This window comes from Mastacembelus armatus, chromosome 7 (genome assembly GCF_900324485.2).
Source record: "Mastacembelus armatus chromosome 7, fMasArm1.2, whole genome shotgun sequence".
Taxonomy (NCBI): domain Eukaryota; kingdom Metazoa; phylum Chordata; class Actinopteri; order Synbranchiformes; family Mastacembelidae; genus Mastacembelus; species Mastacembelus armatus.
Window position 1 is genome coordinate 22,284,876 of NC_046639.1, and position 14,750 is coordinate 22,299,625.

General features: G+C 39.4%; 1 protein-coding gene across 1 annotated transcript in view; it reads left to right on the top strand.

Moving 5' to 3' along the window:
- Window positions 1-848: 848 nt before the first annotated feature.
- ctnnbl1 (catenin, beta like 1) overlaps window positions 849-14,750 on the top strand; it is a 47,097-nt gene continuing 33,195 nt past the window's right edge. Inside the window, exons 1-7 of the mRNA XM_026333021.2 lie at window positions 849-1,016; window positions 1,851-2,087; window positions 3,823-3,929; window positions 4,270-4,409; window positions 4,819-4,916; window positions 10,779-10,872; window positions 13,162-13,253. Of these exons, the coding sequence (XP_026188806.1) occupies window positions 987-1,016; window positions 1,851-2,087; window positions 3,823-3,929; window positions 4,270-4,409; window positions 4,819-4,916; window positions 10,779-10,872; window positions 13,162-13,253 (798 nt within the window). The 5' untranslated portion in view covers window positions 849-986. The remainder of the gene's footprint in view (window positions 1,017-1,850; window positions 2,088-3,822; window positions 3,930-4,269; window positions 4,410-4,818; window positions 4,917-10,778; window positions 10,873-13,161; window positions 13,254-14,750) is intronic.

A 14,750-nucleotide genomic window follows, 5' to 3' on the forward strand; every position in this document is an offset into this window, starting at 1 on the left:
TGTATCTACACAGAATGACCACATAAACTTTATTCCTTTGTCTTTTTTAAGGACTCTTCTATTTTATATCATGATATTATGTTTTATTTTGTTCTGTTAAGTTTATTGGGCATTCTATGCTTCAGTACATTTTAAAGTCTCAGATAGAGCACTTAAAATTACTGTTTTAAAAAATTACATGCACATAAAACTTGCCTTGCTGTGCTAAGAATTAGATTTTTACTTCAGTTATAGATACCATCACTGATCATATTCTAGATTTTCCATTGCTCTAGCATTAAACTATGACACAATCATACATTTTTCAGGACGATATCACAGTAGGAAAGTCAAAAATGTTACTAGTACCATTACATTCAAGTACCAACACATAAAGAATGTGACAATGAGCCAGCATGCATACTTTTGATATAAAATTTATCTTTACAAAAGTAAGAGGTACTTTATAATGAGTAAAACTATGTTTCTGTTTGAGTTGAATCAAATAAAGTAGAATTTCCAGTACGTTATCTGACTTTTCACCCACTGATGGCTGACTCACAAAAACTGATGTAATGAACATTTCATGCATAAATTATTGCTTGCAGCATTAATGCATCATTTTGAAAACATTAGTCTGATATGACCTACCTTACCATATTAAATACCCAATTAACAGAGCTGTATGACTTTTCCATTACGATGTTGTTTCTATATTAATAATGCGAATTCTGTTGTGGATAGATATATTCTTATTAAAATGTAAAACTGCAAACATACTTCAATACAACTAGCTACTGTTGTGAAAGTAGAACCAGTAGTAATACACAAAAGCATTTTGGTTTACGACAGTCCGTTGGTACGTCAACTACTACAACGTCGTTTTGCGGCATGTGTAGCTGGGCAGATTGTAGTTAGCCGAACAGCTAACTGCTTCATTTGCAAGCTATTTTTTTCCATTTCATAAACGTTGACATTGTTAAGGTTAAGGATACTAACCCGGACAGATGGATGTCGGAGAGCTCCTGAACTATCAGGTATATATTTTATTATGTTTATCCGTGTTAGGAAACTAACCCAACTCACCTCATTCATTGCATTGCATGCAGTAGCATTGCTAGCAGTTTCTAATGAACGCTAGCAAGCAGGCTGAGTCTGAGTTTGTTGTGTCTGTTTTGTATACAGAAGTTATTTATTTATTGAGTCACATTAGGTTGCCGTTTTGTAGCACTTGTATGATAAAAGAACAGCTTAGCGTTAGTCCTCAAGTCTTTCTTGGTTACTAATGGTTAAAAAACGTTAGCGGTTAGCGTGCTAACCAAAGAGGTTACTAAATCGCAGCAGTGAATAAGGAAAGAGACTGAGAAACAAACATACCCTTGTGCTTTCATACAAAACTGGTTTTAGACAAACATTATGCATTTGTACACTAGCTCCGGGAGCTTTCTTTTGTCCAAGCCTGGTATTTCGATTACATATCCTGTCTTTATGCCAATGTCCTTTTTACAGTGGTTGAAACTGCTCTACACAGCTTTTCTCAGAGAAGGTAGCTAGCTGCTTTGGTAAAACTGATGCTGTGTGGAAAAAATTCGGTTGAAAGTAAGGTACAGGAAAAGTCACAACGAAAAACAATTCATGAAAGCTCTTGATGCAGTATTTCCCTATTAGACATGCCGTGTTTTATTATGTTTTCTATTTGCTATGCTTTGTGTAGTCACGTTCATAGATACCGGTTGCAGAACAATGCATTTTATAACTATAGCAGCATTTTTTCCGCAAAACGATGATATTATATAAGCTATTTTGAAGACTAGACAAGATCCTTTAAAGACCAAATTCATTGCATTTCATCCTTCCCTTTTATCTTGCAGCCTGATAGAGGAGCAAAGCGTCCCAGGGAGGAGGATGGAGTCCCAGGTGGAGAGGAAGACTCTAGAGCAGGGAAGCAGCAGAAAGGGCTGGGTTCCAGATACCGGGAAGCAGCAGTAGCAGCAGGAGGAGGAATAGGAGTTGAAGTAGGGGTTGAGTTGCGGGAGACTGAGGAGCAGACTGGGGACAAGAAGAAGATCCTGGAGAAACTGATGGACCAGGATGAAGAAGAACCTGAGGTGAGGAAAGTCAAGAAGATTGAGTTGAAGAATTGTTACTAAGTAGCTTCCTCTCTTTCTCGTTTGTAAACAGTATGACACTTACTGCTGTCACTTAAATAGCAGTTACACTATCATAAGCATGACTACAATGTGTTGCTGTACACTTTTTCTAATGCATTTGTAGGCAGAGCTGCTATTGTTACAGTTTCAATTTAGCTCATTGTCCACTCCAGATAGAAAAATATCAGACATATATCAGCAAACTCTGGGTGAAAATGCCATGCTGTCTCTCAACAAAGCAAACACAGGACTGCTTCTACAGCAACAGTGACCAAAGCATACCTAAAAATCCACTACTTCAGGAAACACAAGCTGTGGCATTTGAAATGGCCTAGCAGTGTCCTAACTTTAACATCATTGCAAATCTTTGTCTTCTTTGTGCTTAAAAGATAAACAGAATATCAAATTTTCTTTGGGTGTGCAAACTTGAATAATCTGTGACCACATCCTCCTTTCAAGTAGTCTAAGTGATGTGTCTGTATACTATATTTTTACAGTTTTGTCTGTTTGTAATTAGACAAAGTTCTGGGGAGCTGCTTGTATATTTACACCAGCGCTGCCATTGTGAAAATACTAATTCAAGACAGATATCAAAGTATCAATTTTAAAATCCACGACTGATATATAGTATAATACATTTCACAGTTTGCATGTGGACTACGATTAATGTGATCATGTTGCAGGGCAGATTGTTTAGGCCTGACTCTTATGGTCCATTTCCATTATACGGTTTTAGCACTACTCAGCTCTACTTTACTTGACTTGGTTTTGGTCATTTTCCATTGTAAATGAGTACTACCTCAATGTGGCCAGGGTCGTCAAAGCATGGTGGTGTGAACCTGCTGTGACATCCTTTATATGTGACACAAACACACAAATAGTAGTGGCTTTTCAAAATGGCGGGTGTGATTCTTGTGTCGAAGGTAGTGCAAGATAAGAGTTGGACATTGTGCTCATGATTATTCTAGTGACGTCACTCCCTTGGCAATCGGTTTGTTGACTTCACATTTTAGTATTGGCTTGGCTTGCTTGGAACCTTGGCCGAGGAGGTATTCAAAAAAGTACCTGCTACCACGTACTACCCCCCAATTTAAAACACAAAAACAGAGTGGAGCAGAGTCAAGTAGAGCCGAGTAGTGCTAGTGGAAAATCCCCATTTGTCATCTGTGTTCACTCTACCCAAGAGACTCCTGAGTCCAGCACTGAAGTACTGTGACTTTTGTCCAGTCGGAGTAATAAAACCCCCAAAGAAACATCTGGATGACAAAAGTTCCTGTGTGACTGTTTATTGTAAAAAGAGAAGGGACAGTGTCACTATAATTTCTAGTGCATTAGAAAACCTCACATCCATTATCTTGTTCTTATTATACCACACTGCAGTCTTTTGAATTAGGTACTGTCAAGAGCTACTCAGAGCAAAGGGCTGCACTGTTCAGTAATGTCAGGCAATTGTAATTTCCAAACCTGTCATTATCTGTCTAATACTTCACAGGCTTTTAAACCATCAGGAGGTCAAACCCATTCCCTTTTCAGTGAAATGCACTCAGATTCCCTGTGATAAAAAATGTCTGGCTGCACTTCACTACGCACATAATTAGAATGACCCTGATGTCTTTTTGTTGTTTTTGCAAAAGTTACCTCAATAACATACTTTTTCTTTCTCTTTTCATGACCTGATGTGCTAATCAAACAGGCAGAGCCAGTGGATGAGAGTTCGGTGAAGAAAATGATCCTGACCTTTGAGAAAAGATCATACAAAAATCAGGAACTGAGGATTAAGTTCCCAGATAACCCAGAGAAGTAAGCTCATTGATGACAGATATTATTTTTTTGCATGCTTGATTGAATTTATTTATTTAATAAGTGACATAATGTAGGTAGATTAAACAACATTTTGTGTGGATTTTTTCTCAAATGGTTAAACAAATTTTCTGACAGATTTTCATTGTGTATCTCACTGTGTGGCACAAAGTTATTGTACCAGAGTACAAAGAAAATGATTCAAACCTTTCCAGTTGCCTAGCACCTCAGTTCAGTTCAGTACAGGATTTTTCAAAACTAATTCCTGTACTGCAGTGTGAGTTTAATGGTAACACAGAATGCTAATGTGCTAAACAACGTTTCTTGCCTTTGTAACCAGGTTCATGGAGTCAGAACTGGATCTAAATGACATTATCCAGGAAATGCATGTGATTGCCACAATGCCAGACCTCTACCACCTGCTGGTGGAACTTAATGCTGTCCACTCACTGCTGGGCCTCCTCAGTCACGAAAACACAGATATCCTTTCACTCATGGACTAATTCAGACTGTCCATTCCTGTCCTTTATTCATGTTGTATGTAGAATTTAATGTTGGTCTTTAAGGGATAATTCTGGTGGTATTTTCCTTTTGCTTTACTCCAACTAAAGGCTAAAGAAGTGTTGATTTTGATCTTTTCATGGGATCTTTAGACCTATTTTTAAATTATGCGACTGTGTACTGTTACTGTGTCATTTTCAGTAAAGCTATGTAGTGTAATTAGAAAACATACTAAATGATGACAACCTTTATAGAGTAGCTAACAAAGGGAATAGAGGAAAATATACTGAATATACTCAGTAAAAATTAAACTTCAAAATAAAGCTAATATGATTTACAGATTGAAACAATTTATTAACACAAGCATATTGTCCTTAGCCTAAACCACATGTTGCCATAGCAGTGGTGGATCTGCTGCAGGAGCTGACAGACATCGATACGCTCCACGAGAGCGAGGAGGGTGCCGAGGTGCTCATAGATGCTCTGGTGAGTTCAGGACTTCACATCAGTTTTAGATTATACTGGTGAAGCAGCACTTTGCGGAGTTAAGATTCTGGGATCAGGCATCCAAACCAGGCAGAGAAGACTCACGGCTTCAGCTGAAAGACATGCAGACATTTAAAACTTTGGTCTGTTTAAACTACAGATCTGTCTGTTTGCATTGTTTACTGATTAATAATAATACTATATATAAATCTATCTGCCTGTAGAAGAGATTACATCATATGAATTAATTTTTTACTCTTTATTATTGAAAAACATAGTGTATTAATTTTTGAAACACTTCATTGAACTCCCTTTTAGCCACGGTCAAGAACAAAGTGCTTCTTCAGGCATTGTGTTTCAGTGCAGTTTGAAGTAACATAATAGATGCTACAAGTGCTTAGTCTCAGCTTGAATATTTAAGTCAAACTATTTGATGTATCCTTTTTACACATAATACCCAAAGTTTAGCATTTTAAAAGTATTTGGAGAGACAGACATGAAATTTAAAAAGGAACCATCATATTTAATATTTTCTGGAACATTCTTTGCAGTCAATGACTGCCTGATGTTTTTGACCTGCAGATGATCTCCAGGTCCTCCACTGCAGCTGCCTTAAGGTTTTCTTTTTTTATGGGGTCTAACAGCCTTTAGTGTGGTGTTGAGTGAGTGGAATGCAGCTCAATTGGATTGAGATCAGGTGATTGACCAAGCCAGTCGAGGATATTCCATCTGTTCACTGTGAAAAGCTGTTTGGTTGCTTTGGCCCTATGTTTAGGATCGTGGTCTTGCTGAATGATTAAATGTCAATATGTTTTGATGCATTTGGGTGAATCTGAGCACAGAGAATGCTCCTGTATTCTCCTGCATTCATCTTATTGCTTCTGTTTACAGTGAAATCATCAATAAATGCCAGTGTGCCAGTTCCGTTTGCAGCCATACATGCCTGAGCCATAACAGAATTGCACTTTTGACAGATGATGTGATATTCTTTGGGTGATGAGCTGTTTCTTTTTTTCTCCACACTTTTTTTCCTTCATCAATCAATCACGGTTGATTGTTTCATCACTCTATACAGTGTTGTGCCAGAATCCATTGGTTTAATCTTGTATGTTTTTCCAAACTGCAGACTGGGTTTTCTGTTTTTGAGGCTTTAACAGGGATTTGCATCTTGTGGTAAATCCTCACTGTCATGACGTTTTCTCTTTATTGCTGACAGGCATGTCCATGGACATCCTGTAGTTCATTCTTTACTTGCTGTGCAGTCATACATAGATTTTTCTTTATTGTACAAATGATATTATGGTAACTCATAAGAACTGGGCACCTTGGTTTACCAAATAATATTCTGTTTTCTGGTTTCCCTGTGCATTTTTTAAAATTTATCTAACGGTTGATTTTTGGCAAACCCTTTGATATCTGTCTGACAGATTCTTACTCTCTGTTGTTCTTTTTTTCAGTTGCATGGTCACCCCTCTACTCCTCATATTCACAGGCACCTCAATCTAAATCTCACTTCTTAGTGAACTCTGAGCTGCTTGTGAGCTTATTTGTTCATGAACTGAAGTTGAAACTACATACAGCTGTCCAGGAAACATTTGGTAGCCAAGTGTCCAATTACTTTTGATATCTTGCAGTTTAGGCACTATGTGTAAAAGCGCTATGTCTCACACACATTTTTCAGTGTCATAAACCTGGTCAAATTAAAGCAGAGTCTTGACACTGTAGTGTAGTATCTATTATTTTATTTAAAATTGGATGTGCTGAAGAACAGCCCGAAGAACAAAAATCATCTACCTGCCCAAATACTTATGGTCTAGACAGTATATCTCAGTGAGTTTAAAACCGCATTTTATACAGTCAAGAACGTGGTGAATGGAAAGGAAAACTGCATTTTAATGTGTCATTGTCATATATATATATATATATCTCAGTCTTTCCTTTTCTGCTATCTAAAGATAGACATCCGCCTGTGATGAAGATCTCTTGTTTTTCAATGCCTTTTATGTTTGGCCTTCTGTATTGCTTTCTTTTTTGTTGCTAAGACTGTCATGTTGTCTCTGAGCAGCAGAGATTTTTGATTCCCCATTATGTTTGCTGACATTTAATGTGACACAGACAAAGGTCAAACTACAATAACGTGCTGATATACCTATAATGGGGGAAAGAACTGTGTGCACATCTGCTCCTTCACGGCTGTCACTGTGACACTTTGTCAAAGAATGTGTCGGCCTGAATGTGCCAAGTTTTGTGCCAGACTGCATCTGCCTAACATGTATCAGGGATATTGGTAGTTTTTTCACACCCCGCCTGTTTTGTTTGCTTAGGGGTCTTTGAACAGCCTGACTACTTCATTTACATTGCAAAGATTTAACTGTCTTGACACACATTGATATATAGTCAGTGGAATTGAAATATTATGACTTCTTTGTTGCCTTGCAAATTATTGAACCACCAGTAACCACAAACCCATGCTCCTCTAGGGAAGTGGTGTGCTTGGCTTCTTTTAAGGCAAAGCAGATTGTTTTTAGAGCTGATAAAGTGTTGTCTTTTTAGAAGACCACTCATTACTTAGACAAGACGTTTTTTTCATAGATTGAATCTCAGGAGAAAGTTGAAGAGCGGAGGGAAGAGAGAGACATGAGACAAACATACTGCATGAGGTAAAAGGGACTGCTGCTATAAAAATCATATGCTTTCATGCAGTTATGAGTCATTACAATGATGAATGTAATTTTCCACTCTTCCTAAGAATATTATCTTGTACCACACTAATAAATGTCCAAAAATCAGCTTAGAATTTATAGAATTAACATGCTACTTACAGCTCCAGAATCTACCTGAGATTCAATTTTAAGTTTTCTGTAGGTATCCAAGTAATCCACTGATAACCACTTGCTAACCAGTAACTAAATAGGGGCTCCAGTATGCAGCCAGTTTTGCCACTGATTTTGTGGCAATAATATGCATAACATTTGAGTGGGGAAGACAATAGTGTCAGATGTTGAAAAAATGCTACATCTAGGCTGAACAACACAGAAAGCAGGAGGTGTAATGTAGTGTTCTCTTTGCCATTTTGCAAAAATGACCTTTGAATCCCTCACCACTGCCACAAGCACATCACTGAGTATAAGAAGAAAACTACCTGTCTCTAGAATGTCTGACATCTGTAATTGAATATCATTTCCCACTTAAGTATATTTTGTGGAAATACTGCTTATCTAAAAAAAATAAATATCTGAGTAATTCTGAAGAGCATCATTGGGCTTCATATGGTTGGTGGCCAATCTGTCAAAAACAAGAGGACTCTTGACAGTGGTGCGTGCGTGCATGTGTGAAATGTGACAGCAGTGGCAAGAGTAGCTCAGGAAGATTTTTGACACTGAGAGGAAACATTATACATTTGCAGTTCACTTACCATGCAATGAAAGACCCATAGACCACACTCTACAACTTCCAAAGGAAACGGTTTTAGGGAAGCAAGGGTTGGTTGAATCCATTTGTCTCTTCTATTTGCTTTAATGGCTCCAGCTTCTCTGTCCTTGTTGCCAGAAGGCCAGGTGGTATCCTTGATAAGATGAATCAAAATGATCCATGATGGTCTCCGGTGACTCATAAATCTCTGTCGACTGTCCATCTTCTTTCATCTATAATTGTACTTTTATCCAGTCAGTGTCCCAGTCTCCAGTCTCGATTTGACTGATAATGCTTGGACATGTTCAGAGAAGCTTACACAGAAGCTGAAACTCTTCTGCCAGGATAGAGGCTTAAAAGTGAATCTTCATTTTCTATGATTCTCTGCATTTTTTTTTTTTTTTAAATGAGTCTGTCAGTTTTTTTCTTAGTTATTGCATCATATTGCAGGGTCATGGTAATGACTAAGCTGACAGATTTACACCAAATGTGGTTAAAAGCTGTAAAATTTGATGTGCTGTTAAAAATGAACAGGTTTTGGCTGTGGAAAATACAGTGGGTATGGAAAGTATTCAGACCCCTTTAAATTTTTCACTCTTTGTGTCATTGCAGCCATTTGCCAAAATCAAAAAAGTTCATTTTATTTCTCATTAATGTACACTCAGCACCCCATCTTGACAGAAAAAAACAGAAATGTAGAAATTTTTGCAAATTTATTAAAAAAGAAAAACTGAAATATCACATGGTCATAAGTATTCAGACCCTTTGCAGTGACACTCATATTTAACGCACATGCTGTCCATTTCTTCTGATCCTCCTTGAGATGGTTCTGCTCCTTCATTGGAGTCCAGCTGTGTTTAATTAAACTGATTGGACTTGATTAGGAAAGGCACACACCTGTCTATATAAGACCTTACAGCTCACAGTGCATGTCAGAGCAAATGAGAATCATGAGGTCGAAGGAACTGCTCAAGGAGCTCAGAGACAGAATTGTGGCAAGGCACAGATCTGGCCAAGGTTACAAAAGAATTTCTGCAGCACTCAAGGTTCCTAAGAGCACAGTGGCCTCCATAATCCTCAAATGGAAAAAGTTTGGGCCCACCAGAACTCTTCCTAGACCTGGCCGTCCAGCCAAACTGAGCAATCGTGGGCGAAGAGCCTTGGTGAGAGAGGTAAAGAAGAACCCAAAGATCACTGTGGCTGAGCTCCAGAGATGCAGTAGGGAGATGGGAGAAAGTTCCACAAAGTCAACTATCACTGCAGCCCTCCACCAGTTGGGGCTTTATGGCAGAGTGGCCCTACGGAAGCCTCTCCTCAGTGCAAGACATATGAAAGCCCGCATAGAGTTTGCCAAAAAACACGTGAAGGACTCCCAGACTATGAGAAATAAGATTCTCTGGTCTGATGAGACCAAGATTGAACTTTTTGGCGTTAATTGTAAGCGGTATGTGTGGAGAAAACCAGTCACTGCTCATCCCCTGCCCAATACAATCCCTAAAGTGAAACATGGTGGTGGGAGCATCATGTTGTGGGGGGTGTTTTTCAGCTGCAGGGACAGGACGATTGGTTGCAATTGAAGGAAAGATGAATGTGGCCAAGTACAGAGATATCCTGGAAGAAAACCTCTTCCAGAGTGCTCAGGACCTCAGACTGGGCCGAAGGTTCACCTTTCAACAGGACAATGACCCTAAGCACACAGCTAAAATAACAAAGGAGTGGCTTCGGAACAACTCTGTGACCGTTCTTGACTGGCCCAGCCAGAGCCCTGACCTAAACCCAATTGAGCATCTCTGGAGAGACCTGAAAATGGCTGTCCACCAACGTTCACCATCCAACCTGACAGAACTGGAGAGGATCAGCATGGAAGAATGGCAGAGGATCCCCAAATCCAGGTGTGAAAAACTTGTTGCATCATTCCCAAGAAGACTCATGGCTGTACTAGCTCAAAAGGGTGCTTCTACTCAATACTGAGCACAGGGTCTGAATACTTATGACCATGTGATAGTTCAGTTTTTCTTTTTTAATAAATTTGCAAAAATTTCTACATTTCTGTTTTTTTCTGTCAAGATGGGGTGCTGAGTGTACATTAATGAGAAATAAAATGAACTTTTTTGATTTTGGCAAATGGCTGCAATGACACAAAGAGTGAAAAATTTAAAGGGGTCTGAATACTTTCCGTACCCACTGTAGGTCTAGAATTGATTCAACCTTAGCATTCATACATTATAATACCCATTAGTTGTGTAATGTTATGTCATTTTAAATTTAAATAAAAGCACACGTGATGCGTGACTTTACATATTGCAGTTTAAATTTCTTAGGAAAAGAAAATAGTGTTTTAGGTCTTAAAATGCCTGTAAAGAAGAATGAAGTCTTTCTTCTCTGATGGACCTCTATCTTAATGCAGTAAAAATGTATCTGAACTATGACTTTATCCTTCTGTGTCTGTAGTTGGAGGGCCAAGTGGTGGCCTTGCTGGTGCAGAATATAGAACGACTGGATGAACAGGTGAAAGAGGAGGCTGATGGCATTTATAACACACTGGGTAAGAATATGTGCACTAACATGAACATTAACATCATCAAAATCAGCGTTAACTAAAATGTTGATAAATGAATGTCCAATGGACCTCACATACCATATGTGTATTTCTATTTTTATTTCCTTGTGCCAGTATTATCAAGCTGGTTGTTTAAACTGAGATGTAGTAAAACTATAATGGACTCTATACAGTGTAAGTTCAGCTCTAAATATTAGCTTCATTTTTTCCCAAACTGCCAATGTTTTGTTATGCCCTCCATTAAGCCTATAGGGGATAGGTTTTGTCAGCTGGAATGAAATGAAATACGTATAGGATGTGAACAGATTGCAGTGATTGTACTATCACTTCTCCAAGGTACACAAAGTACATTTCAATCAAATGGTGGAAAACTTGCCATTTAAACACGTGCAGACCAGTTAAATTGGCCAATAAAAGAAGTGCAAGGAATGAGAAGCGCAATATGGAACTGCTTTTGTTTGCAAAGACTGTTGCTTGTTCAGCAGTGGGAAATAACATAAGTATCTTAGTGATGTGTGCATAGTGGTCAGCAGCAAAAGATCAAGATAATTGGACACAGTGGACCAACAAATACCTTTGAAATCTGAGGCAAATTTCACACATCTTTACAGTCCTCTAATGCACATTATTTAAAAAAGCAGGTTTGGATAAAAATATCAGATCTGTTACATTCTTAATAGTCAGTTAATCTCATAGATCAACGTACTCTTCCAGGGGGAGGTGCTTTTAAGGTGTGTATGAGCCAGCAGTGGATCTTTGGGCTGTACAGTGACAGGGAGTCCTTGCAGACTTGAGTTTGACATTGCACAGAGATGTAGACAGTTTAATTTGGATTCTTTAAGCTTTCAAAGTGTGTCCCTCTGCTGCCTGGTGTCCCAGACTTTTTCCAGTGACAGTCAAAGGAAGCTGTCAGTGTCTCATTTAAACGTTTTGGCAGTGAACTTTTCAAATGCTTTTGTATGCAAGTTATAGAGTCATAATCACTGTTTGCAGCATAGCTTTGACAGCATTAAATGTAGACTCAAGGTTTAGGGAAGGGCATGGGCCAGCAGATAGTTTGAGAAGTCATGGTCTCTGTATTTAACCTCATATGAATCAGACTTTTCTGCCTCTCAGCTCTTTTGTGTTGAATGAGTCTACTGAGATGATTTTTTTTCTTTGTTGCCAGATTGAGGCCGAGTGTCAGGAGGGCTGTTTAGGTGTGTGTGTGTTTGACTCTGTGTGTTAGTGTGGGTTATAGCGAGGTAGCAGCGCCTCTGCATCCTCTATTCAGGTTTGTCTGTTTGTGTGTATGTTATCAAGGGAGCTCTCCAGGCTTGAATAAGCCTTTTGTCTGCCTTGGCTGCTCTCTTCTCTGAGCCCGCTGTCCTCCAGGATGCTGTCTGTCTGCTGTGTTTGAATCAACGATAAAGGCCCTTCCTCTCTTTCCCGCAGCACCCGTCCTCTCCATCTCTTCGTTTCTTTCTCTCAACATTTCTCTATCATCTACAGCCCTTCTCTCCAGATGCTACTCTTTTGTGTTTCTTTTGTCTTATTTCTTTTATATTCTCCCCTACCTCTTTCACAGTTTTTCATGGTCTTGCTACATTTCTTTATTCCATCAAGTCACTCATTCATTTGGATTCCCACCCCTCATATTTTGGCTACCTCTTGCCCTCCCTTCTGCATTTCCTCTCCTCCCCTCTTCCCCTTCATTTCCCTCTCCTCTCTCCTTTTCATCACTACCCCACAATCTTTCTCTCTCTCTGTCCCCTTCTGCTGCAGTCTGCTCTGATAGAGATATCATGTGGCAGAGACAGCTTTGCAGTGATAACATTAGAAGGAGCCTGGACAGAACCCAGAAAAATCTGCTATAAAAAGATAACTGTATTTCATAGTTCTTTTCCTTCAAAGTGTGTTTGCATACGTTTCGTATATGTTAAACTGTGATGGATAGATGGCTTTGATATTAGCTTTTGATTAAAAACTATGTAATGTAGACCTGAAAGGTTAGTCTTCTTTTGTGTAATCTGCTTTTGCTTCATACTTTAACCTGTCATTTCACCCCTCTTGATAAATTGTTGGCTTAATTATTCAAAAAAACACTCCTATACTTAACATCAATATTTGAGTCAAGAGTGTCATGGGTGAGAAAGATGCTTACTGTGTTTTTCCAACAAAAGCTCCAGGAACTTTAACTTTATCAGAAGTAATGTCCAGGAACTGAAAGTTGTATGTCTGGACTTTGGAAAAGGTTTTTAGTGACTTGCTTTTGATATTGCATTTCTTCTTCAGCTATCATAGAAAATATGGCAGAGTTCAGGCCAGGCCTGTGCACCGAGGCAGCCCAGCAGGGACTCATGCAGTGGTTACTCAAGAGAATCAAGGTAAGAATGTAGCAGGGGATTGCATAAAGTTCATTTTTTAGGCAATAATTAATCAGTTGTTACATTAGTTGGTCCGTGGAAAGTTATTCAACAACCTTTGGCTTGCATTTAAATCATTAGTTTGATAGTAATGTAAGCTGGTGTAAGCTTTTCAAATATGTGAAATTATGGAGCATTGAACTAAACTTAATATTTCTATGTTTTGGATAAAACTAGACATTATTTGTCAATACTATTGACAAATTTATAAGCACTATAATCAACATTTCTTTAAATGGTTTATGGTTATCTAGCTGGCTAATTTTCAGCTGCACTTCTTTGGCTGTAAAATCAATGAAATGGCAAGAAGTAGATGATGATTTTACATTTTAAAAATTGGGGTGATTTACAATGAAAATGAAATAGCTTTCACTTAATTTTTTTCACTTGTTAGAAAACAGATTTTAATGCTAAGTATTAGGCTAAATATGTTTTTATGGTTGACATTATTGTAGGACAGCTGCATCTACCCAATCATTTCGGATTTCGGTGGTTATTAAATAATATGTGAGTGTAGATGTGTTTGGAAATGCCCACACATTTTGGTTGCACCTGAAGTAGTCTTAAATACACGTTAAATAAAACGAAAGTTACGCATGTAACTGCGGTTCTATGAATCCTGAATGACCGCCAGAGGGCGGTGCTGTAAGCACTGAATGTTCCCTTCGCGCATGCGCAGTTCGAGTATTTATACCAACAAAGTCACGTGTGACCCTGGATGACCCCCGGAGGTGATATATTCCGGCGTCATCCAAGGCTCTTTTCCTACAGATTCTTCTCGCGAGAACGCGAGGATTCTGAGGGACAAGAGAGCTCTGGCGGTCATTCAGGATTCATAGAACCGCAGTTACATGCGTAACTTTCGTTCTATTTCATCCTTTCTGACCGCCAGAGGGCGGTGCTGTAAGCACTGAATGACTTATACCAGCGAAGTCACGAAGAATCCTGAGCATCCCTCTCACGGAGAGGGCCCCCAGGCCTCCGTCCGGAGGACCACATCTAGTGGCTGAGGAGTGACAACATTCAGCCTATAGAACCTGGAAAATGTGTTGGGTGATGTCCATGAAGCCGCAGCACATATATCGGCCAAGGGTACTCCTCTCAAGGCTGCCCATGATGTTGCGACACCTCTAGTGGAGTGGGCTGTCACGCTCTGCGGCAGGGTGCGATTGTCTGCCGTGTAGGCATGCGAGATGACCTCGACAATCCAGTGGGAGAGGCGCTGCTTAGAGAGAGCGCGACCCCTCTTAGGTCCCCCATAGCACAGGAACAGCTGGTCAGCTGTTCGTATCGCCGCTGTAGCTGCCATGTATGCCCGCAGTGCACGTACCGGGCACAGTAATCTCAGCCTGTCCCCACCTGATTCCGGTGGGGGGTCAAACCGCGCAAGCCGTATGGGTTGATTGCGGTGCGAACCAGACAGCACCTTTGGAAGGAAGGCTGTGTTTGGCCACAGCG